The 24,512-nt window shown below is 42.1% G+C and overlaps 2 protein-coding genes across 6 annotated transcripts in view; one reads left to right on the forward strand and one right to left on the reverse strand.

Annotated features, from left to right (window-relative positions):
- Window positions 1-22,364, forward strand: LOC126863567 (mucin-5AC-like). Its single transcript, XM_050613833.1, has 19 exons — window positions 1-939; window positions 6,016-6,076; window positions 8,500-8,682; window positions 8,799-9,058; window positions 9,155-9,409; window positions 9,480-9,665; window positions 9,734-9,999; window positions 10,077-10,543; window positions 10,609-10,731; window positions 10,813-11,560; window positions 11,639-11,824; window positions 11,894-11,983; window positions 12,075-12,164; window positions 12,242-15,862; window positions 15,925-15,943; window positions 16,299-18,065; window positions 19,373-19,556; window positions 19,861-20,027; window positions 20,568-22,364. Exons 1-19 carry the CDS (start codon window positions 931-933, stop codon window positions 21,120-21,122), a joined length of 9,237 nt encoding a protein of 3,078 aa, XP_050469790.1. The 5' UTR covers window positions 1-930; the 3' UTR covers window positions 21,123-22,364.
- The window catches only part of LOC126864275 (alpha-actinin, sarcomeric), a 14,234-nt gene continuing 10,890 nt past the window's right edge, over window positions 21,169-24,512 (reverse strand). For all 5 annotated transcript variants that reach the window (XM_050615459.1, XM_050615461.1, XM_050615460.1 and 2 more), the window contains 2 exons: window positions 24,204-24,500; window positions 21,169-24,130 (listed from right to left, as the gene is read on the reverse strand). In XM_050615459.1, the coding sequence (XP_050471416.1) occupies window positions 23,972-24,130; window positions 24,204-24,500 (456 nt within the window). In that variant the 3' untranslated portion in view covers window positions 21,169-23,971. The remainder of the gene's footprint in view (window positions 24,131-24,203; window positions 24,501-24,512) is intronic.

Consider the following 24,512-nt stretch of genomic DNA (forward strand, 5'->3'; position numbering starts at 1 on the left):
CTTTTTCTCGTCTTACTTTTCTCGAAAATACTTTGAATTTCTACCAGTAACACGCCACTGGTGACACATCGTACTATGCGTACTAATTCTACGTATTTAGGTTTTGATACTGTTGAATTGGTTTCGCGTACCAGTGGATATCGCCTAGTTGATATTAATCTTCGACCCACGTTCCAGCCCGATTCAGTTGCAGTTTCGAAGACGGTTCGCAACTACAATTCTAGATCAAAACGTTTTATTGTATTGTAACTTCTAAACTATCTGTACAGTCGCTTCCCAAAGCATAATCCTTTTTTAATTCGTTAATACGTTCTGATGTCACCTCGATAGTAATTTTGCGTTGAAATTTACGATTATCGTATGGAGCGACTAAGGAGAATTTGCATAGAAAAAAAATCGGGATGATTTATAGACTAATCTGAGAAAGTTAAAAAAAAGTGAGGCGTGTCAAAAAATTTAAATCAGCTCTAGGACGTTTCTGCCGTAAACAAATTGGATAAAAAACAGGCGAAGATACCAGTGCTTTTGATATATCAGTATTAAAAGAAGCGAACTCGCAGAGGATTCGGGTGAAGGTGGAAGGGAAGAAATGTTTTCCTTTCACCTCTGTTAGAAGGAGTGGCAGGAATGGTCCGAGAGGCTTGGGGAGTCTTACGGTAGAGGTGGAAACGACCCATGAAAGTAACAGTGCCTTCTCCACCTTCTGCTCAACACTTAGTCTCATACTCCTTGCCCTGGAGAACGGTGCACGCGATTCTTTCAGTGTCCTTCGGTGTCGACGTACAGGTACAAGGTCGCGAGTGCACCGGAAACGTGTACACGGGGAATCGAGAAGTCGTGTCTATGCAAGCATAGTGCGCGATGTGCTCGACCTGACGAATTTCCAACGAAGACAATCGACAACCGGGGATCGATAATCAAACAACGAAAATGGATTGGGTAAGAACAGTTAATTTTGTTCTGTTTACAAAAACGTAGTTAACATCGAATTAAGTATAAGGATTGGCACACAGACGCAAGATCCTGTAAAGATTCTCTAGTCATCTTAAGTACTACAAAGGTGTTATTATTTACACCTTTATCGATCTTTTCCTTTGGCAAAGAGTTCGTTAAAATTTTATATGAGAAAAGACAGGTCTCTTTGAAAAACTGCTCGAACAATTTAGGTAAAAAATTCAACAAGTAACGGTAGCATAGCACTAAGGAACTTTCTCGTTCCGAGAATGAATGATAATCATGACGTAAAAAAACACCGTGTGAGTGGTTCGATGTTCATCTTCCTATGGCTTTTCGGTCTAGGTTGACCCGATTCTCATCCACGTTTCGACGGTTCGCTGTTGCAAGTTAATAGGCAACGTAGGGTGTTCTCTTGCAAGCAGATGAATCGATAATCAAGAAATATGATTTGGACGTCAGAACTCGGTGCATCAAAAATAAACTCGCGGCACCGCAAAACTTCTTTAGGTCGTTGATCGATATCACTTTCTCCATACTTTATTCAGTAAATTATGACTGGTGCTAAACGTTAGTTTCTCCGAGGAAGAAAACAGCCTAGACCGTTGAAAGAAAGATAAGATAGAGTAGAATGTAGAATCCTGGGGCAATTGTAGGTAGCATCAACGGACAAAATCCTCGTAGAGCGGCGCCGCGCGTTTTCAAAGTTGGGGCTGGGTTGACCGGATTGTTCGAGGGCGAGATCTACATGCATATCAAATACTTGAGAACGATCGTCGGCTTCCTGCCGGTAGAGGAGGGAGAGGAAATCTACCGGTTATTCGAGCCATACCACTGCCTTCAACTGCACACTTCACTTTAAGCCGCCGCGACAAGCAAAGAAGGAGCGAATGCATGTAGCAATTCGAGATTGCAAAACAGTCGAGGTCGTAACAGTTCTCTTTACCCGCTTTACCCAAACCGACCTCCTGCCATCCTATGTACTTGCTCCGAAAATATCATTTTACATACATGCATAAGTACTTAGGTACCTTCTCTTGATCAGAATCGTGCTACTTTCTCACCTATGGCAGAAAAGAAACGTAGCATGTCTAAGCCTCGAGATGAAGAAACAGTTACGCGCGTCCTTGGAAGAGTGATCCATGGCGAATAGGGCCGATCTAAGATTTCTGTAACGTTTACACAACGTGAAATTCGAAATGCTGCAGGCATTTTTCGAGAGCCATTAACTAAACCATAGACGGAATCAATCGGAAATAATTGTGCAACCGATTGACGCAACCAAGTGTAAAATGAATAATCTATTCCGTTTAATTAAACGTTATCGCTTTCACGTGGTAGGGAAATCATAGAACGATAGCTAATAGAGCTTAGACGAACTTTTCTTATTCGAAGTAGCTTATAACGTCCTTGGAAAAAATGTCGGCAAAGGAATGTTTCGTTCGCTTACGGACGAACGGACGGAAAAAGCAGACAGTGGACGAAGACTAAAAGCGAGAGAAGAGAAGAAAAGAACGAAAAAAGTACTTGGAGCGTGCAAGGAAGGCCATCTGCTGACCTTTCAGAGACTCGTTCAGCGATCTTTCTTTTCCTTTTAGTCGTCAATTATGACCTGCCTATTTACGGCAGAAAGTAAGCTTTTTTCATCGATAAAGAAATTAAAAAAGGCATGGACACATTTCACGTTAAATCGGGCATCCGATTTTATGATCTTGCTCCGATTTGCATTTTCGATCTCTCCTAACGACGCTAACCGGATTCCACGGATCCCGCATAATTTTCCATGTTTTACGGTCGATTTCTTGCGATTGTAAAATACAGAAAAAGAACGAGGCGAGGAATCGCCGAACCGAATGCGGAACTGAAAATAGTGAAACGAAAGGAAAAACGTAAATGAATAAAGCAAAGAACGAGGACCACCGGGCTCCATTATGTTGCGAATCGTCAGGATTCCCTCTGGTAATTAAGAACGATAAAGAAGATTTAATTAAGGGTACGATCGTACTATTAGTTTCCTGGTAAACAGAGCGAGAGTCCGGTGCCTCGAAGCGAATTCCATGGAAAGTAAAAGTGACCAAACCACGCTAGATTTATCCGCCAGAGATAGATCGACCCGACTCGGCTTTACTTTCGACTACATGTTCCATAGGGATGTGAAACAATAAATTACTCTTTCGTTTAAGGCTAACCGATTTTAACTTGGAGTTTTAAAACCCAACAAGTAGTCTACAGTTTAGAAACGGACGCAACTCGATGCAATTTCCATTATAGCTGATCCCGATCTTCAATTACCACTTGATCAACGTTAAGCGAATCCACGGTTACCATTCTTTCTCAAGATTACTCATAATTGAATCTTACCAAACGATCGTTGCTTCTCCGTGCGATTCGCGATTGCGGCGATAATTGGAAATCTCAGGAACAGAAGGGTATCGGAGCTGTAATCGAGCGAGAATTTCATCGCGATATGAGAAACGATATGGAGTACAGGATTCAAAATAATTAAAGTCATTGAATATGGTAACCCTCGTTACAAATGTCGCGCGAATCGTCCGGTAACCTTTGCAACTGGTTTACAGCTACCGGTACTAGATTCTGGATCTTCAAGGTTACGATAAAATTAACTATCTCTCATTTCGTTCTTTCGTCCCTGCGTGCCTGGAATATCGAAAGATCCTCGCGAGCGTGTTTCGCTTTCGACCTTTGTTTCGCTCGATACGAACGTCGTTGACACTTATTTTCTCAACGTGCCTGTTTTCCTAAACTTAGAAGATGGAATTCCCCATCTGCCGGACGAAACATTTCGAGAAGCTTAGCCTTCTACTTTTGCTCGTAGAGCAACGCACGAGAATCCCGGTTCTAAATCTAAACTGACGCGACTCGTTCTACATAATACACGTATCGATTGATTCTCTGAAAAGGTCTCGGTGTTGAGTCATCGACAACAAGTAACGGAATTAAAGCGAAGGGTGAAGTCATCGAAATCGTCTGGACGTCAACGAGCCGTTCAAATGTCACAGGAACTCGAAGCGTGTCCAGTGACGGTCGTACGGATCGAATGTAAATAAGTTGCTCGTTTGACGATTCGTCGCCAGTTCCATCCAAATAATCGGTTCCGATTGAAACGGTTGCGTAACGTTGAACCTCGATAATTGCCACATATTACAGGGTACCGATCGGTGGCCGAATCGATGTAACTTTTGGTCCAAGTAACGCGTTCCTGTCTTTCCTGTATCGATAATTCCTATTACCCGCTGCTTTCACATCGAGTAATAGTCTTTCTTTTTGCATGAGGAATCGAAAGTACCTGCGATTGACATTTCCTGGTAAAAACAATCAAAACTTGCGAATCATCTATGATCGATGAGGTTCGAATTCAGGTCTTTACGGCTATTGCGAACATTGAAATCACCGGACGGCACCTACAATCTCTTTGCTAAATCTTTGCATAGGTACGAACAGAATCTTGGAATTCAACGAATAAAGTTCGAATATAATTACGCTTTCACTTCTAAACAACCAGTTGAAATATCTACATTTTCAAAGTTTGCACAGCGATAACTGATACCAGTCGGAGCTTCCGTGACGATCGGAATCACCGAAATCCTCGCGAATATTTCCGTTCCGGTTATGAAACTTCCCGAATGGAACTCGTCAGTGGAGCAGGTGGTTTTCACGCGTTGCACACCGTATCGTTTGCAGTCGCTAGCCAGAACAATTTCCCGGTTGAAGCGCGCTTGTAGAGCTACGAGTCTGCCGTTCTCGTAGAAAGTTATTTGACATTTAGATAGGTCCGCGGGGAATTTTCGACTCACCCACGTCCATGTTAGCGTGCGGCTACACATACAATTTATTCAATCGCCACTGTTTTCTCTTTGCCACGCGATGTTCCGATTTTAAATCATCCAACGAGAAATCAAAAATTCTTCTCTTTATTCTCCTTTTCTTTATGGTGCTTGTAAACGAACTGCTTGTGTCGGAAAACGATATCATTTGGCGTTACTCCGTTGAAACGAAGAAGCGGAAAAATCGGGCGCACCCCTGTCGATCGTAATAGTGGAATGCGCGATCGACGACGGTCGTTTCAAGCCTTCTCAGCTTCTTCTCCCGGCCATGCTAACTATTGTTCTATCGTCAGGAATGACGTTACGACGTAACGTTAACGTAACGCGCTCGCTGGCCGAAACGTACGAGAAAGTCGTCGCGGAACGATGTTCTTTCTTTTTGCTTTCTCTTTACGCACTCGTTACGTAACGAGGAGTGGCTCGTTGGGTGTCACGGTCCTGTTCTATTTGCCGGATACGTCGATTTATCCTCGAGGTCTTCGATATAATCGGAATCTCCGCTGTGTGTTGGCAGGTGCGCTGCTCGCCAACGCGACCCCATAACGACTCGCCGTTCATCGATCGATCGATAGCTTCTCTTTCCACGGTTAAAACGTTATCCTTAGTATCTTAGTCGATGTGGGAGTTTTTAATATAGAGCGCACAAACCGCCGGATCTACTTCTAATACCACAATTCGAGACGGAGATCGATCGTAGAGATAGATTGGATGAAAGTTTATAGCGAGTCTTTAAGGCTACGATGATTAACACACTGTAGCCGCGGGCTATATCGAGTAGCGTGTCTACTTATTCTGTTGATAAGTAAATCTACTTAATTCGTTAATTTCGACGGGCCACGCTATTATCGCGTCACGACTTTTAGTATCATATTAAGAGGCTTCTTATGATAAACTTACGCAAGATGCTAATTTCGTCCGTGATTTCGCGTAGAAAAATATGAAAATTTCACAAGCTGCTCATTCTCGCTTATGTGTAGAGAATATTAATAATTATATTATTATTAAACGAAAGAGGACTGACTCTTGCACGCACGCATCGTGTTTACTCTAGGCATAGATGAAGATAGGTAAGTACGCGGTCAGTTTCACCGTAACACGCGTCATTCACGCTAACTGACCACGAAACCATTTACACGCAGATACAGTTAATTATTCGTGCTCCGTAGGCACATCGAATAACAAATTATTAATGCGCCGCATCGCTTTTCCGTTACAGGAGAACCGAACAGTGTCGCTGCTACTTTGCTTAAGCATTCTGCTTGCGACGATTCACAACGGTGAGTATCTCCGAAAGGAACTTGTACTTGGAGAAGTAGTTTCGTGTCTCCGAGTCGATGGCGGAAAGCAAGACGTGCGATAGCTAAATTCCACGTTGACTTGAAATTTTCCGCAAGTTGAGAAACAGCCCGCGAATCGACACTACGAGTTTATCCTATAAGAGTGATTAATTAGTAACGATAATTATCGTCGCGATCTTTTCATCTATCGTTGCGAACGAATGACTGAAAGACTATGATACAGTAAGAATAAAACTTGCGCTTGTTCCTATCGAAATAAAAAATTGGGTCGACAAGGTTGGAACGACGAATAGCCCATTTACTTTGTGACCGAGTCTCTGATCTCTCTCCTGTAATTTCTCTAGCATAACCGGTGCAGCACGTGGGGATCGGTGCACGCACGCGGGTGCAGTTTCACTGAACTCGCCAGATCTCGACCAGTGAAACGTATGCACCTTCTCGGAGAAAACGATCGAAGCAAAAACGGGGCCCCATTCGAGGTGTAGTCGATATGTATAGGGAAAGGGGCAATAAACCTCGAAAGTATGAACATTGTAGGCATAAAACCGTCGGGATATTTAATGCGATCGTTCTCGCCAAATTTCTACCCGGTGTTTCGTAATCGATACGATAATCGTTGCCCGATTTGCAGGAAAAAACTTATAGTCGACGTGTCGGATCATTTCGATAAAGAAATACGATAAAGATACGATCGCGATATATCGCGTACGTATATCGCGTATTACGGTAGAACTCCATTTATCTGATCTTGTCGGTAGGCAAACAGTTTACACAATTAGAATTCGTATGATAGCAGCTCATCAATTTTCCTGCTATTATTTTTCGTCCGCGTAATAGAAGCTCGTGTTCAGATAAATGAATTTAATCGGTAAACGTTCACTTAATCGGGCATTAACGAAAATCTCGTTGCGATAAATGAAGATGTACAGAAGGAAGAACACTCGCAAAATTCCTCGCGTCGCGAGATTGCCAATGCTACTTCGCACAGCTATAGAACGTAACGTAGTTTCTAACGACGAGATCAACTGCTTTGGATCATTAAGTATACCGGACACTGTACGTATCCTGTAGACCTAACGACCACAAACTTCTTTTCGATCGTAGGACGTCGTACTTAGGCGACAATGCTCGTTCAAGCATCGATAATCAGGATCAGAAATAAGAAACAGAGCGTTTTAGCGGTCTCGGTAGCAGGTAGACAGCGTGTTTGATACAGCTGCGGTAGGAATTCCAGATTTGCGGGTAACACCGCGTGTCTCGAGCCTCTTACCAATATTATCTCCGGTATTATGCGCTGCGCTTAACTCCATTACCGTCTCTGTAACGTTCATATAACGCGAAACTATTGCCAGCGTGTAGGAATGAAACAGAATCTCGGACGCTTTCTGTATCGCTGTCGATCTTTGCCCCGGGTGTAGTTCCTATTCCTTGCTCGATTATCATTATCCTGTCAGTCGTGACACAAACACGAATGCAAGCACAATTCCGCTTTGTGCGAAGCGTGCGAATCGAGGAAAACGATCGTGGAAACTATATAAAATTCTACTTTTACTTACGTATTGCTAGTATATTGCTAGTGAAAATCGAAAACGAAAACAAACTTTCCAATTCGGTGTATAGAATTTCATGTTAGAAAACTCCTGGTAATAACCGAAGACCGGTAGCGACTGAAATGCAGTTGAACAGTGCGTTATCAGTGATCGATGGAACAAAATCATTGACCGAGTTGACGAGTCTCTGTGCCACGTGGGTGGTCAGGGTCAGGTACGATCTTGATTCTGGTCTCGATTTTTACATTCTTTCTGAACGGCCTCGATTCGTGCGCGATCAGTGAAAGCATCGAGGATAATTCCCGATCGAAAGCGAGTACCGACAACGGTTCGTCAAGGCGACTGCAAATCGGGTTATCAATGAAGGAAACGTGTGAAAATAAAAGAGAAATCGCGACGCACCAGTCACCGTGTTTCTCACTAACTATCTACGAGTATATACGTATAATCCTAAATTACGAACACGATGAGCGATCACTGATGACCGGGCTAATGTAAGTACTTGTGCATAAGCATTAACGAACAGTTTGCAATTATCGGCAAACGGTAATTTTCTTCTCGTTAAACGGGTAAAAAGCGATAAAAGTAGCAAGTACGACAGATTTTATTATATAGATTCGCGTCAGAAAGGCAATTCGTTTGTGTTAACGCGAGATTACAGGCATGAAAATTCGTGGCGTATGCGATTCGCGGATCTGTTTCTCGCTCGACAAATGAAAGTTCAATCGCGTTTCAATTTCTCCGCAAAGTTTCTCTGTCGACCACTCGTGCTTGTCTTTCTATGAAAGAGTTACGCTAGCTAAAGCACCTGTACAAAACGAAATTAACAAAGGAATACTCGGTCTAACGTAGGTAACGCCGAACGCAAGATCGTATGCTATTATACAAACTGGTCGATCTATCGACCAGGCACTGCCAAGTTCTCACCGCAAAACATCAATCCGTATTTATGCACCCATCTAATCTACGCTTTCGGTGGTTTCACCAAGGACAATGCCTTGAAGCCTTTCGACAAATACCAAGACATCGAGAAAGGTATGACAAACAAAGAGAGGGAAAGAGAGAGAGAGAGAGAGAGAGAGAGGACGAGAAACCAGATTCGTCCGGACACGAAAAAAATTGCATCGATTAACCTTGCGCAACTTTTAAAGGTGGATACGCCAAGTTCACTGGCTTAAAAACATACAACAAGAACTTGAAAACCCTGTTGGCTATCGGAGGTTGGAACGAAGGTTCCAGTAGGTTTTCTCCGATGGTTGCCGACCCTGACAGAAGACGAGAATTCGTCAAGAACGCCATAAAGTTCCTTCGAAAGAATCACTTTGACGGTCTCGATCTCGACTGGGAATATCCAGCTTTTAGGGACGGTGGAAAGCCTCGGGACAAAGACAACTATGCCAGCTTGGTGCAGGTAAAGTAACAAAAATTAATATCTCACCGATCTAGCTAACTGTATGTTATTAACGCGTTATGCTTCTTCCGAAACCATTCATATTTGATTACAAAGGAACTGAGAGAGGAGTTTGAGAGGGAGTCTTCAAAGACCGGAAGACCGAGACTTTTACTAACGTTGGCGATGCCAGCTGGTATCGAGTACATCGACAAAGGCTACGATATTCCTAGATTAAACGAATACTTGGATTTCATCAATCTTTTATCGTATGACTACCATTCGTCTTACGAACCAGCCGTCGATCATCACTCTCCTCTGTATCCTCTGGAAGAGGACAACGAATACAATTACGACACCGAGTTAACGATCGTAAGACTTTGGCAGTGTGGATCGGTGTGTGGAATCTCGTAAACGCTAACGCTAGCGATAACGTTTCCAGGATTACACTGTGAACTATCTGCTGAAAAAGGGTGCCTCTCCGGGCAAGATAATCCTAGGAATTCCAACGTACGGCCGATCCTACACGCTTTTCAACGAGGATGCCACTGATCTGGGTTCACCGGCCGATGGTCCAGGAGTCGAAGGCGACGCGACCCGCGAGAAAGGCTACCTCGCTTACTACGAAGTTAGCTTTTGCCGTTTATCATCGGGATATTAATTTTAAGACCAAATAATACGATACCGCTTCCACAGATTTGCGAGAGCCTAGCGCAATCGGACGAGTGGCAGGTGGTTCAGCCAAATGCAAAAGCTATGGGTCCTTATGCGTACAAGGGAGACCAATGGGTAGGTTACGACGACGAAGATATAGTCAAGTTAAAAGCCAAATACGCGAACGAGAAGAACTTGGGGGGAATTATGTTTTGGACGATCGACAACGACGATTTCCGGGGCAAATGTCACGATCGTCCGTATCCTCTGATCGAAGCGGCTAAAGAGATGCTCTTGACGGACAGCTCGTAAGTACACCGAGTCGACGAATCGCTGCTTTACAGTTTCAACGACACCGATAGCGATGCTTCCTTTGAAACTTCAGGAATACCGTTCAGAAGTCAAAGACAGTGGACAATCGTAAGAAACCCAGAGCCCAAGGTGTTCAGAGCAATACCGTAAGAAGAAAAGGTGGTAGACGAAGCACCACGACTGCAGCGCCTGCCCCGAAGATCCGAGCGTCCTCCTCGAGACCAAAGTATCGGACGTTTTCGCGTCCTAAAACCAGCGAGGAGGAAGAGGAGGATCAACGAGTCGACAGACGATCGTACGACCCATCCTCCGACGAAGAGGATAGCTCCGAGAGAGGAAACGCGGTTAAGACTGCGAACAAAAACGAAAGACCGAGCAACAAGAATAAAAGGAGATCGTCGAAAGATCGATCGAGTTCCAATCGGAATCGTAGAAAGCAAGCTCGCCGCAAAGAAGAAACCAACAGCAACTCGAACGAAAGATCGTTGAGTAATAAACTGACTACTCCAGAACCGCCAACGACACCCGATCCCGGGACAGGTAACTTAGCCACGATATTTCGCAAACGCCACACCGCAGAAATATTAACTTTTTATTTTCGATAGATTTCAAGTGCGAAGACGAAGGATTCTTTCCGCATCCCCGAGATTGCAAGAAATATTTCTGGTGTTTGGAGAGCGGCCCAGGAGGTCTTGGCATAGTAGCGCACCAGTTTACGTGTCCTTCTGGTAATTCGATCGCAATCATCCGAAAATCCGTTTCAGAGGTCGTCTACTCGTTCTAAAAATGATTCTCTTTCGATCGCGCAGGTTTGGTGTTTAACAAGGCAGCCGATTCCTGCGATTACCCGCGTAACGTTGTATGTCCCAAATCGAAAACGTCTCAGTCGTCCGCGTCGACGACCAGAGCGCCGATAACCGCTGCCACCAGCCGTACCACTTATCTCTATAGCACTACGCGTCGACCATCCCCCGAAAAACCAGACACGGAGGAAGAGTACGAGTACTACGACGAGGACGACGACGAAGTCGAAGAGGAGGATGAAGAAGAGGGAGAGGAAGAAGAGCCTAAAACGACTACCACTCCGAAAGCGCTTTTGTATAAAACGATTACCAGAAACAAGCCTAGTACGACTACGACTACGAGTACGACAGAAGCGCCTACGACCACCTCGAAGGTTGGGAAAAATGAGCCCGAGATTACCAATATTGAGGACGAAGAGGATCCTAGGGTTATCAAAGAGCTAATAATGCTGATCAAGAAAGCAGGTGGTATAGAGCAACTAGAAAAGCAGCTGTTACTTCAAGACAAGAATGCTGACAATAGTGCGAATTCTGGCAGCGTAAACGCTACTCCTGCTACGATAAGTCGCACTTTGTACGAACGTGTACTGAATCGACAAGCTGGTAAAGTTACAAATAAGCAACGTACTTCTACGAATACAAATTACGCGAATGGGCCAGGAAGTGCGCAGTTCGAGGGATTGGACGAGGTTCCGGAAGTGAAGAGTTTGAGGCGCTCGCAAAAACCGCAATACGTGACCATCGAGAGACCAAAGTACGTGATATCGCACGTTCTGATGTTTCATTCGTTGCGTAACTATAACGTTTCGTTCGTTTCGTTCCCTTGATACAGGCCGTCTACGAAGGAACCGCCGATCGAAGACGAGCAACTCGACGAAGAAGAAGATCTCGATGAAGATAACACGGATGTAGCTTCATCCGAGGAACAGACTATTAGCAATCCTTTCTTAGCTAGCTCGACGCAGAGAGCGACGCCTAATTATATCAACATCAGACGCGCTCGACCTTCCACCTCAAGGTAAGTGAAAGAGAATAGACGCAGGAGGACGATGTTGTTCTTGTAAACGTTGCAATGGAAATCCCTCAGATACGAGAACGACGTTGAGGAGAAAAATAAGAACACGGAAGAAGAGGCGCCTATTCCCAGCCGACGCCGGCGTCCCAGCGTGTTTCCCAAGTAAGTTCGCGTTTAATTCAAAATCGCTGTTTGCCAAAAGTAAAAAGAATACAATTTCGAAAAGCGAATAACTTGCTTCTTTCGATTATAGAAATACCGAGACGAGTTCTTCCGAAAATACCAGAGATCAGGAATCTCGTTCATCCGCAAACGAAGAAAGTCCACAGACAACTAAATCCAGGTTTCTATACCTAAAACAATCTCCGCCATTTAGTAAACTTCAAGCGACTGTTATCTAATTATTTAAATATTCTTTAGGTATGTTAGCGTTCAAAGATTCAGAAGCACGACTTCACATTCTACGGAGGTTGTTTCGCAAGTGGCATCCACTAGCCAAGAACCAATTACGGAATCGGTCTCGAGCGAAGCGACCGAAATCGATCAAAAGGTGGATACCACCACCGCGACGAGTCCAGTGATCAACATTTTACCTTCGATTGGCTTATCTTCGACACCGAACGATATCCTCGTCGAGTCGGAAACGGAAAAACCGATTCCGACAACGACTCCAGAGGCTAGCTCGACTACCACCGAATCTGTGAAACTCGTCGAGGATTCGGCTACGGAAATCCTCTTAACTACGGCACCAGCGAACTTGTCTACGTTGTCGGTTCCAAATACAAGGATCAACACCGCATCGGTATCTCAGCCAAGGCCTTTTAGCTTTAACCGAAGAAATAGACCTACGACCGAGCCTACCACCACTCCGTTGCCACCGTCCAACGATCAGACGAGGTCCAAGGTGAGTATATCATCGCGAAACCAAACGCGCTCGTCCTTTTTGGTAGGACGAGATCGATTAAGACCGAGGCAGGAGAACGCCGGTCGAAACGAGCCGACCACTGAGAACGAGCAAATCGAATCTTCTCGCGGCGGCGTTGTCAAAGAGACAGCGCACACTCGTGGAAGGTCGAAAAGCAGAGGAGTGAGTAGATACACGCCGCCGACCTTCAGAGTTAGAAACGAAGATTCGTCCAACTCCGTAGTTAGAGAACGCATTCGAACTACGGAACCTCCTGTTAGCACGGCCATTGCCACGGATGCTTCGAGAACGCGGTTCCGCCGGCCAATTGCTAAAACCACCACCGAATCCACCAAAGCTAACGAACTCGAGGACAGTCCTATCGTTAGGATCGCCCAAGGTTATCCCAGAAGGAGCTTATCTTCGAGATCGAAAAACACGGTTAAGGACGAGATAGATAACGATAAAATCACCAACATCAAGGTATTCAAAAAGCCGACTGCATTGAACAGAGACGTGTACGCCAGGACAAGATATACGAGGAAAAGAAACAACGTAGAAATTGGTGAGTTCAAAAAGGAGACGGAAGAAAAAACAAGCGAAGCCGCGCCAGATTTCTTCTATTCTTCGACATCTACTACAACAACGGACTCGATCGTCGATCGTTCTTTGAACGACACCACCATACCCATAATTGTAACTACGACCGAACGACCGATCGTGAATTCCATAGACGAAACCGATACAGTTTTATCTCCAACGACGATATCACCGGAAACGCAAGAAACTACGATTACTGGTTTAGATACCGAGACGAACACCGTCGAAGCTGTTCGTACCACGGAATTGACAATAGAGAACGAAGTGAACACGGAGACGGACGATCGAGTCGATCCTAGCGAAGGGCTCGATCAAGTCCTTACAACGACCGATAGCGCTATCAAACTGCAAGATTTTGAACCAAACGTGATCATCGTCCTTCCTGCGAACAATACCGAAACGGTTAACGAAGAGAATATAAACTTTGCTGTTCCGAGGCGCAGAAAAGTTTTGCTAAGAAGACGGCCCGTTACATCGAGCACAACAGCAACATCGCAAGCAGAACAAGAAGAAAATAAATTAATTCCCCGTAGGAGGAAAGTGATCAAGCGTGTTCGGCCGGTTCAAAGCACGGTATCCACGGTAGATGCTGATTCTTCCACGGAAAAGGATCAAATTTTGCTTAGATTTCGATCTACGACTCCTAGAGAAGATGCGACGAGTACGATCGTTGCTGAAACGTCGGACGTTTCGACGGAAAATTTCGGTTTGTCAACGACCGAAACTGTGACGGCAGAAACGATCGACTTGGATATAACCGATGGTTTCACAGGAGTCACTTTGGAAACGTCGACTGCAGAAACTGCGATCAGTGACACTGGTTTCTCCGAATCCGATGTCGTTACGATGGCCTCGACGATAATCGATAATGTTACCGCTGTTGCGGTCGATTCCACGACAAGCAAGGAGGAGTGGACAGTGGAAACCGGTGCAACGGAATCAACCACGTCATCGAATTTCTTAATTAATTTCACCGACGCGAATGATATTTCGGATGAAACGTTACCATCGAGGAACGAACTCGACGCCCTGCCAACCACTATTTCGCAGCTCACTACACCTTCCGCGGCTTTCCAATCCAACCGTAGGTTAGAGACATACAATAGAACGTACTATTTAGACTCCAGATACGTGAGAAAGAAATTTGTACGCAGGCGGCCAGTTGCTTCTTCTTCTTCTTCGGAAAATGTCACCAACAATTGGTATCCAAATATAGAAACTTCGTCCCACGTGCCTTTAACTAGCGAGAGAAACGAAGTGGGTCTGTCGAAACGTAGAAAGAGCCTGTTCGTTCGTCGTAGACCGGTCTCCTCTACAACCGCGAGAACAACGGGATTTATCGAAGAAGATTTCATAGATGAGAATAAATTCGGGGACGAGAAGGAATTGCAGTTGGAAGTGCGACGTAATGTCGAAAACGCTACTCCAAGAATCAATCGAGCCTACGATGAAATCTTCTACCCTATTACTCCATCCGCCGCAAGGGAATCGGAAGAATTCTGGAACCGCTACACTACTCCATCGACCAGTGAAAGACGTTCTCCGTTTCCGGTAACTGTACAAAGCGAAACGACACTCGATAAAAGCTCCGCAAACGTCGACGAATCCTCAGAAAACGAAGAAAGCCATCGATCGGTATCCTTTAATAATCGTTCACCAGAGATTCGCCCTCGTTATAGAGTCCCAGAATCGCTGAAGAAAACGGCGAGCGTGGAGGGTCTTTATTCTCTCGATTCGTTACCAGAGGAATCCGGAGAATCGAACAATCACAAGTCTAGATATCAGAACTTTCGTCAACCGAGGACGCGTTACAAATATCGAGAGATAACGAGGAATCAGCGAGAAGAGAACGAAGAATCGCTTGCAGATGCTACGCATTCGCCCAGCTTCGACTCCTCGACGCAGGTGAGAACGCGTTTCTACGCGAGACGTCCAGTGTCCAGCACAGAATCACCGGTCACGGAGACTCTGATTCCAGCGAAGAAATTCGACTACGTGGCGGATGCTTATAGAAGGCAACAATCTTTACGAACGACACCGCGTAATCAGAACGAAGAGGCAGATTCGACTACTTGGACGAGTTTGAACGAGGAACGAGCGGAGGTTCAGAACTTCGTAGATGGAGATTACGTGACTACGCCTTCTTCGCAACCGCTGGTGACGCGATTGGTCACATCCGTCGAGGAATCGGCCACCACGGAAAGACAAAAGATTCTGATAAAAACGAAATACTCTTCGTTAACGTCGAACACGAAGATTCCCCTTCAGACTACGATCGCTCGATTGGAACATCCTGCTACTACAGCCTCCCCGATCTCCGATACGCTGGAAAGATCTACGGATTCCCTGGATGAATCGGAAGGGAACGAGGACGAATCGGTGAATGAGATTCGCCAGGGCCAAGTCGAAAGATCCACGTTGCCCATAGAGGGTGAATTTCTTTATCAGGCACGATTCACCACGGAATCTCATGAATCGTCCACGATCGAGATCGAATCGGTGTTCAACAATTTGATCGGCAGTAGGGACTCTACCAAGTAATAAAACGCGTCTTCTCGAATCGTTCATCGATAATGTATATATATATATATATATATAGACACGATTATCCTTATCATGTATCATGAAAAATTCACAAGATATCTAACGATCTACGAGTCAAAAAATAGGTGAAAGTTCTCTCCTCTTCTGTCCTTCGTCGAATCACTGTCAACTAGTTTCCCCGATCTTGAATACCGGAACAAAGCTGCCAGGATAATCGAATCAATGATCGTCAAACCTCTATAGCTGACAACCAGAAAATCAGCATAGAATCACCGATATCAGCGCAGAGGATCGTCCACTTTCTTTACCTTCTCTCTCTTCTCGTTTAAGACAAAAAGAGATTGCCCCGAGAATGCTGAAAAGAGAGAGATCGAAGAGAAAGGTTTCGGAAGATCGTCATTAAGCGTGCTACCCTCTTCTAATTTTCAGGTCGCCAGCTCGGAAGTCAATAGACTACCAACCCTCAAGGAACTAATTGGTTATCAAACGAACGAATACGCCAGCAGTCCGTCGCCCATATTCTTGAGCTTGTTTCCTCTTAAAGCGAAGGACGAAGAGATCTTATCGCATGAAAAAAACACGAACCGCATTCTCGAGGGAACAAGTGTTCGGAATGATACAATTTTCAATGCAGAACCAACAACTTTAATGCCAAATAAGCATGATCAAAAGGAAGAGACAGGCTACGCGATACAAAATGATTTAGATTTATCCATGGATAGTATAGACACGTATTACGTTGAGGATAATATCGACGAAAACGATATTTCGTTGACTAACAAGAAGAGGATCGATCGACAGGATTCGTCGACGACTGTCACCCTAAAACCTACCACTATGCGTGGTATTCCTTTAGTTGATTTAATGCAAAGCCAAGTCCCCCGTGGTTTTTATGTTACTAGAAGCGAAACGGAAAATCCGATACCAGAACAAGTAAAGAACGACGAATCAACCACCGAGTGGACAACATTGTCGATAGAAAGCAAAGAAAATGTTTCTTCCAAGATCGCTAACGAAATCGAACAACCCAATGCAGGTAGAACGATTGTTACCGATTTTAACCATAATGATAGCGAAGAAAATTCCAAATCTTCGACCCAAATTATTACAACTTTAAAGCCCGATTTTTTCACGAAAAGTAACGAAGTTAAAGACAGAGACGAAAGTATAGCACCATCGACGAATCGAGTGCAAACAGAAAAAGATATAGATCTCTTTACGGAGATACCAAGTTTGGAAACAAATGCAGCACCTTCGATTTCTATACCCGTAATTTCTCCGACCGATTCACCTGTTACATTTACTTCTCTATCCCCTAATGAACCCGAGTCTATTGTTTCTACGACCAGTGAATCCTTGACTAATGACGACGCTACCCTGTCTATTAAAAATACTGACTCCACTTCAACCTCTGTAACCGAAGTACAATCTAATTTCACGACTAAAACAAACATCTTAGAATCCGTAACAGAAACAGGGTTATTACATATAGAAAATGGAACGCATGCTGCACATTTGCAAGAGAATTATTCGACAGACGAAAAGGTCAGTAGCAGCCAACAAACTGGCGAAGTTAGAAGAAACGTGGTGAAGAATAGCGAAGAATCGAAGTTGAGTTCATCGTTGTCAACCACGACGCGTCCTTCTACTCAATCCGAAAGATCGGCGAATAAATTTAATCGCCGCCGACAAAGGATCGAATTTAATCCTAATCACGAGTTTGGACGTAAATCTCAGGACGGTAGGCAGGATCATCGTTATGTAAGCCCATCGAACGAAGATCAAAAGGATTCGATAAAAGAAACAAGAAGAACGCAACATCCTCGTCGTAGAGTTATTAGTTACAGAGGGCGGCACCGCAGACCTTTTGTTACTGGTACAGCTGTGAACGACTCGCTTGCCTCCAATACAACCACTCGTACGACTAATCGTACGGTCAACGACGATGATAAACTGAAAGTAACGAAGAAATCAGCTAAGGAGGAATCCGAGCAAATCGAAGCGATAACTGGCTCCACGAAAAGAACGAAAGCGGGTAATTCTGTAGAAAATCGAAATGATGGAGAAAACGCGAACAAGGAAGAGACAAGCGTGGAAAAGAAGGTTGTGCCAAAGGCAAATCTTACCGGAAAAGAAGCTGTCTCCAAAGAAGAACGTCTTCGGATCGAGGAAAATATCGGTCGATCCGAGTCTGAGGTCAGTTTAGACTTTAAATTTCCTACACTTGCGACTTGCGATGACATAAAAAAAGAAGTATAACAATTTCTTTACAATATGTAATTCTAACTCAGACGCTATCGCTCGCTGTCCCTCTCCCTCCCTTTCTCTCTCTTTACATCTAACTAAACAAAGTGGAATACGCAACATTCACGAACCGTAAATAAAAACGACAAAACCGATCAGACCTCCTTGTAGTTTATCCAGACATCCGGACGAAAAAAGAACAAAGCTACTCGTCGATGACTTTAAAAGCATACGACAAAGCTCAGATCGATCGCGGCATTCATTTCACGCCATAACGAAAGAAAGGAGTTGATCCGATTCTTCGGTGACAACGATTAACGAAAAAATCGTATAACAGCAGGAGGAAAAGTATTTCAGAAGGGATCACTATCTACGGAAGAAATTCATCGAGCATCTTTTCTGCCATCTTCGCCATAATCTTCACCTACCACTGATTTTACTCTACCCTCAAATCAATTAACACTTTTTTCTTCTACGAGGCGTGTGTCGCATATTTTAGGGCGCCTTCGTTACGCTTATTTTGTTTCATCTTACGATGTATTTTAACCCTTTGTGCTTTGCTCCTTTTACATATATGTATATTTACCGCGAACTCGACGATTATGAAACTTTCTCTATAACCTTTGTTCATTGATGCTTGTGAAATGGCAGTAAAATGTCAACAGTGCAAAGGGTTAATGCTTAGCTACGAAATTCAGCAATTTAACACAAGAATGAAGTGCCATTGTTGTCTCGCGCGCTTATCCTCTAATTATTCTTAGCTCCTCTTCTCTCATGCATCGTTTCAGTGCTTTTTAGCCCTGAATACGATTATTCAAAATAAAACAGCCAACATGTCAATCGGTATAAGTCTTACGATGTGAAACTGAAGCGCAAAAATTACAAACGTTTAGGTAAAGGATCCTACGCTCTTGATACCTCACTGAGATTCGTTACAACGCGCTATCTACGAACAATTAATAAGATACAACATATTTTGAATTTGTATTATTCGCGTCATAAAATTCGAGGCATCTTGTGTTTCTGTTATCTCCTATCGAGGTAATGTTTCACTAATCAAATTTCATTAATCGGTTATAAAAAAAAATCGTTCACGAACTCGTTCTCGACGTATTAAATACTTCGTAACATCAGCTTCTTGTTGATAACTTATACCAATTGACCGTCGACTAATATTTTTTGATTGACCGATGAGAAAATTCTACTTACCGTTCTAACGAACTTAAACAAAATACAATCTGCGTATGCTCTACGAACAGGTGAATTCCTCGAAGAGTACGGTAACATCTCGTACACCAGGAAATTTGCCATCAACCAGGTTGAGGAAACCCACTACATTCAATTTGGCGACATTGCAAAGCAAAACTTCCAACACATTCGCGAATCATCGAAAAACTCATTCGAACGACGGAAAGTCTCAAACTCTTGCTAACGAAAAACTCGGTAAGTGATGATACGATAATATAAAATCTACACATAACCATGATACTCTACAACTCGAAACTCTGTAACATGATCGCGTCGCGTCCCGCCAATTATTGCGAAGCACAACGCCGCGTCGACCAAGTATCGTACCATTAGAAACGCGTGGGTTTGCGTAAACAATTGTGTGCGCGATATGTTTGAAATTCAAATCTCCTTTAATCGATGCTCTCCGTTAATCAAATAAAATAAAAAGTTTTCGAAGAATATATTATTAAATAATTGTAGAAACAATTTACAGACACGTTTCTATATTATGTTTTAGATGCCGTGGATGAAAGAACAGAAACACCGAAATCTGAAAAAGATATCGATCAAAGTAGTAGAGCACAAGAATTCGCGGTGACTTTGGCAGATCCACCGTCTCCACAAACATCAGCTACGGGTACACTCAACTTGTTAAATCCTCCACCATCAGATTTCTTAATTTATATAAACTAAAATGTTAAGTCGCATATTTCACTCTTGTTCATGAATCACTTGGGACATAATTTCTCATTGCACTGCAATTTTCGACTTATATTTTCTCATACTCTTCGAATCAATCGATGAGGACGATACTTTTCCATTTACTTACTTCTAATTCGTGTACTTCTTCCATTCTGATACTCAAACACTATAAAACCTTTAAGGAGCCGAGGTTACCATCAAGAACTAATCACATTTTATTCTTATTGAAGATGTACTTCATTGTTGGGGGTCTAATGGAAGCTAATCAACATCTTTTGAGAACTCTACCTCGTCGACTTCATAATCGTTCACCTGTTTTGCTAATATTTTTGTCCTTTCCATACATTTCTACTCTATTATAATTGCAATCATGTTCTTCACCTTTTCCATCGCCGTCTGTATCAACGCCCAATATGAATACTAATGCAATTATAACTTTTACGCACATTGATACTCTTTCCCTTTTTGCCTGTATCCTTACGTGTGCAGGCACATCTCGTTCTTCACGCTGGATAAATCATATGCGTGCTGATGCATCTTTTATGTTCTTCCATGGGTGCTAACGGGATTCTTCTAGTCTCTTTTGTTTTTGGAGATCGAATAACTAATAGAGTTACACAATCAGGTCGAACACCGTTAAGGAACGGTCTGAGGCGCAAAATAAGCACTACGGTTGCACCTAGAACGGACGCGACAACAAGCAGGGCTACCCTCAGATTCACCCCGAGTCTCAGAGATCGACAAAAGTCAAAGACGAAGGATAAAACTCTACAAAATGTAACTACAAGACCTAGGCGACCGCCTGTTATCGACTACGATTATTACGAGGACGAGGAGGAATCGGTGGTTGGAAAATCTACTTTCAACGGAAAACTCTTCCTCACCAGCAAAGGAACCTTCCGATGTCTGGATCAAGGCAATTTCCCACATCCCGACTCTTGCAAAAAATTTATTACTTGCGCCAGAATGGTGAACGGTCAGGTAATCGGAGCTGAGTACACTTGTCCCGATAAACTATCCTTTGATCCGGTCGGTGGTATTTGCAATTGGTCAGCCGGACTTGGCTGCAAAGAATAATTTCTCCTAAATCATTAATTAAACGATGTCTTAAAAGTCGCATAGATCAGACATAAAGTAATTTTTAATTCATATTTAAACTAAATCATGACCAATTCATTATACAACGAACAAGAAAGATTCGGCTGAATTTTTACAAACGCATGTAGCCATATCTAACGGAAACGAAGCGTGGTGATATTATAGTTAAAAATTTGTCTGTAAATATTATAGTTATTGTATATACATAGATCTAGTTTACTTTATTGCATGGCGTATCGATGAAATAACTTAAGCGTTAGTACATGTAGTACCGAGAAACTTAATAAAGTGTATCTTTGTAAAATACATGTACTTGTAAAACTCTTTGCACTCGATCAAAAACGTTGAATCGGAATTACATATATAATAAGTTTTACGTTTGGAATAAAAGCATTCATTTTTAACCACACTGTTAGAAATTTTTATTTAAATAGCCTTTGTTATATCGCCCACTTGATATGACGCATATTAGGATACGTTAAAAATAACTACCCAATCTTGTCGCTTTATTTTTGATACAAAACTTGAACGGTCTTCTTTCTCTCTCTCTATCTCTCTCTCTATCTCTCTCTCTCTCTCTCTCTTTCGCTCTCTTTCTCTCCCTCTCTTTCTCTCTTTAAAGACCATTTTTTATTTTCTCATAGTTTGATTTTACAATGCTTTTTGTTATTAAACTAGCTGAGGAAGATGGAACTGATAAAACAAAAATAGGTAGAATAGTTGACAAGTGTAATATGCAATACGATACGATTGTCCAACTGATGTGTAGATCGAATTAAGATTGTAGAAGTTACATTAAATGATTTAAAATTATAAGAATTATAATTATACATATATGTGATTATTAATGAGAATGTATACGTATACACAATACGATATGAACGCATCGAACAATTTGATTTTCAAAACTATTTCTTTCGGCTATACATACATTGAACACATATGTACTTGTTACAGATTCATTATGTTTCGATATCAAAATGAATGTTCATAATCTCAACCTTCTGTGTATGTATGTCGTGTGCGTGCGCGTGTGCATGTGTGTCTGTGTATTTATATATATATGCCTCAGTATATACTGTTCAGTAGATCTCCCCAGTTCTTTTTATGTTGTTCATTTCTATAAAAAGCCCAATAATAATTTTATTTTTTAACAAAAATAAATGTAAGAGGAATTAAAGTGAACTCGTAAAACGCGTTAAGATACATATTAAAGAAGCACTAGTTCAAAGCAAAAAACGTCACAGTACTTTTTTCTCCTCTCGAATAAGTAATTGCATTTCACACACGAGCGTCTTCCATGACCTTAAATAACAATGATTCGACAAAATGATATTTAGACTGCTGAATATAAATTGTGATCTAATAAACATGACACAAAGAATGGCGGTTGCTATTTGAAAATTTTACATAATGGGTCTTATATTACATTGGCCTTTCATTTATCACTTCTGTCAAATATTTATAAAAATAAATACTTTGAAAAAGTGGCTTTGTTTTACTACCATAATTAATTATCGGAACAATAATAAATAATCGTTTAATTCAAATAAATAAATAATTTGCTTTCTTTAGCATCGTTTCGCATTATTATTTAATATACGATTTACGAAATGTAAAAGCGGCCCCCCCCCCTCTTTCGTTAAGAATTCGTTATGCCGCTTATTATAAAAAAATATGAACGTTGTGTTCGATTTCGAGCGTAGTATTTTCTGGATTCTTAGCGAGAAAGTCGTTTCGTACGTATGTACGAATTTCCAAATATTCGTTTATATCGTTAATATTATTAATTTATACACACATTATGAATTTTCGCATATTTTATGAACATCGATTTGCGCCTTACTTTTGAATCTGAGTAACTGTTTCTTTCCAAAGCTTATTTTATAAAAAATCCCATCATCTCCTGCTGGATTATATATGAATAAGAACTGTGAGATACTCATATTTAGTTTTTCAACTGAAACAATCATCTCGTTTAGACAAATCAAACTTTTCTTTCCAAGGAAAAATGAAGCTATTTTTTGTATGATACGATTTAAACAGCTTTTTCAAAAATATACAAATACTCCCAATAAAATGGAATATTTTTTGAACAGTATGTACGACTGCAATATCGATGCATGCGAAAATTGTACGTAATAAACCGTTTAATCACGTTTTCCATTTTAACATATTAATCATTTATGGAACTATATTATCCTCTCCTTTTCTGGAACGTTTACGGAAAGGAAATGCTTATTATTCTCTCTATTATTGGTACTCGTGTGACTTCTCGGACATGTTTATATACAATTGAAACATTAACTTACTAATTATAGGACTCACCGTAGACATAGGCAAGAAGCAAACGTTCTAGAAGAATCTGTTGTATTCGATTGTGCTACTCTTTTAACGTCAAGGTATCTAAATTGTGTATATTTATTGTCACTGTACAGACTTATTTAAGTACGGACCATCTTCATCGAGCGCTATACGTCAATTTCATCTCGTGATAACGATAGAGAATAGACATCTTAGCAAATATCAGTGTATCAAAATTTATCGGTATAGCTCTCAGGTTCCTTTACGTTAAAAAAATATCACGAATAAAAAATTGCTAACTCGTGACACGTATAAACGTATTAGAGCCTTTTCATCCCAAACGCTCCGAATATTATACTATATTTCTTGAGGCTAGTCAATGATTCTTTGATCGCGTTGAGATTCTCAATTTATAAAGATGCGTTAGAGTACCAAAACGTGCGACATACGTTTCAAATAACATTTCATGTGCTTTTTAAAATGGAAATCGTCCAAAAAGTTTTCATGATTTTTGATATGCATCCTTACAAATCTGATTCACCGTATAGAGCAGTAGAGAATGAACGATAATCCAATGCTCCAGGGATTGCATTCGGTCCCTTGTATGGAGGCATTCGCTGAATACAGTATTCAGCCTGATCAGGTGGCAATTCTCTCCTCAGTTCGTCGGCCAAAATGTATGGCTAAACGATACAAATAATAATTAATTAATATTTCGAAATAAAATTGTGATCATTTAGATAAAAGTATGCAAACCTTGTCTCCAGCAAGTATACGGAAACTATCGATTACTTGCTCGGCTGTGTCTGTATCTGTAGATTCGCGAGTCATAAAGTCTAGGAACGCATCGAAATGTACGTAACCAGAATTATTTGGATCAACAATAGCCAGAATACGCTGGAAATCGATGTCACCTTGCCTATCCTTTCCAATGGAATAACCCAGAGAAACAAGACAAGATTTGAATTCATCAGGAGCCAATCTACCTGTACGGTTCTTGTCAAAATGATTGAAACTACTACGAAATTCATTAAGTTGTTCTTGCGTAATACCCTACAATACACA

Source organism: Bombus huntii, chromosome 3 (genome assembly GCF_024542735.1).
Source record: "Bombus huntii isolate Logan2020A chromosome 3, iyBomHunt1.1, whole genome shotgun sequence".
NCBI classification, from domain to species: Eukaryota; Metazoa; Arthropoda; class Insecta; order Hymenoptera; family Apidae; genus Bombus; species Bombus huntii.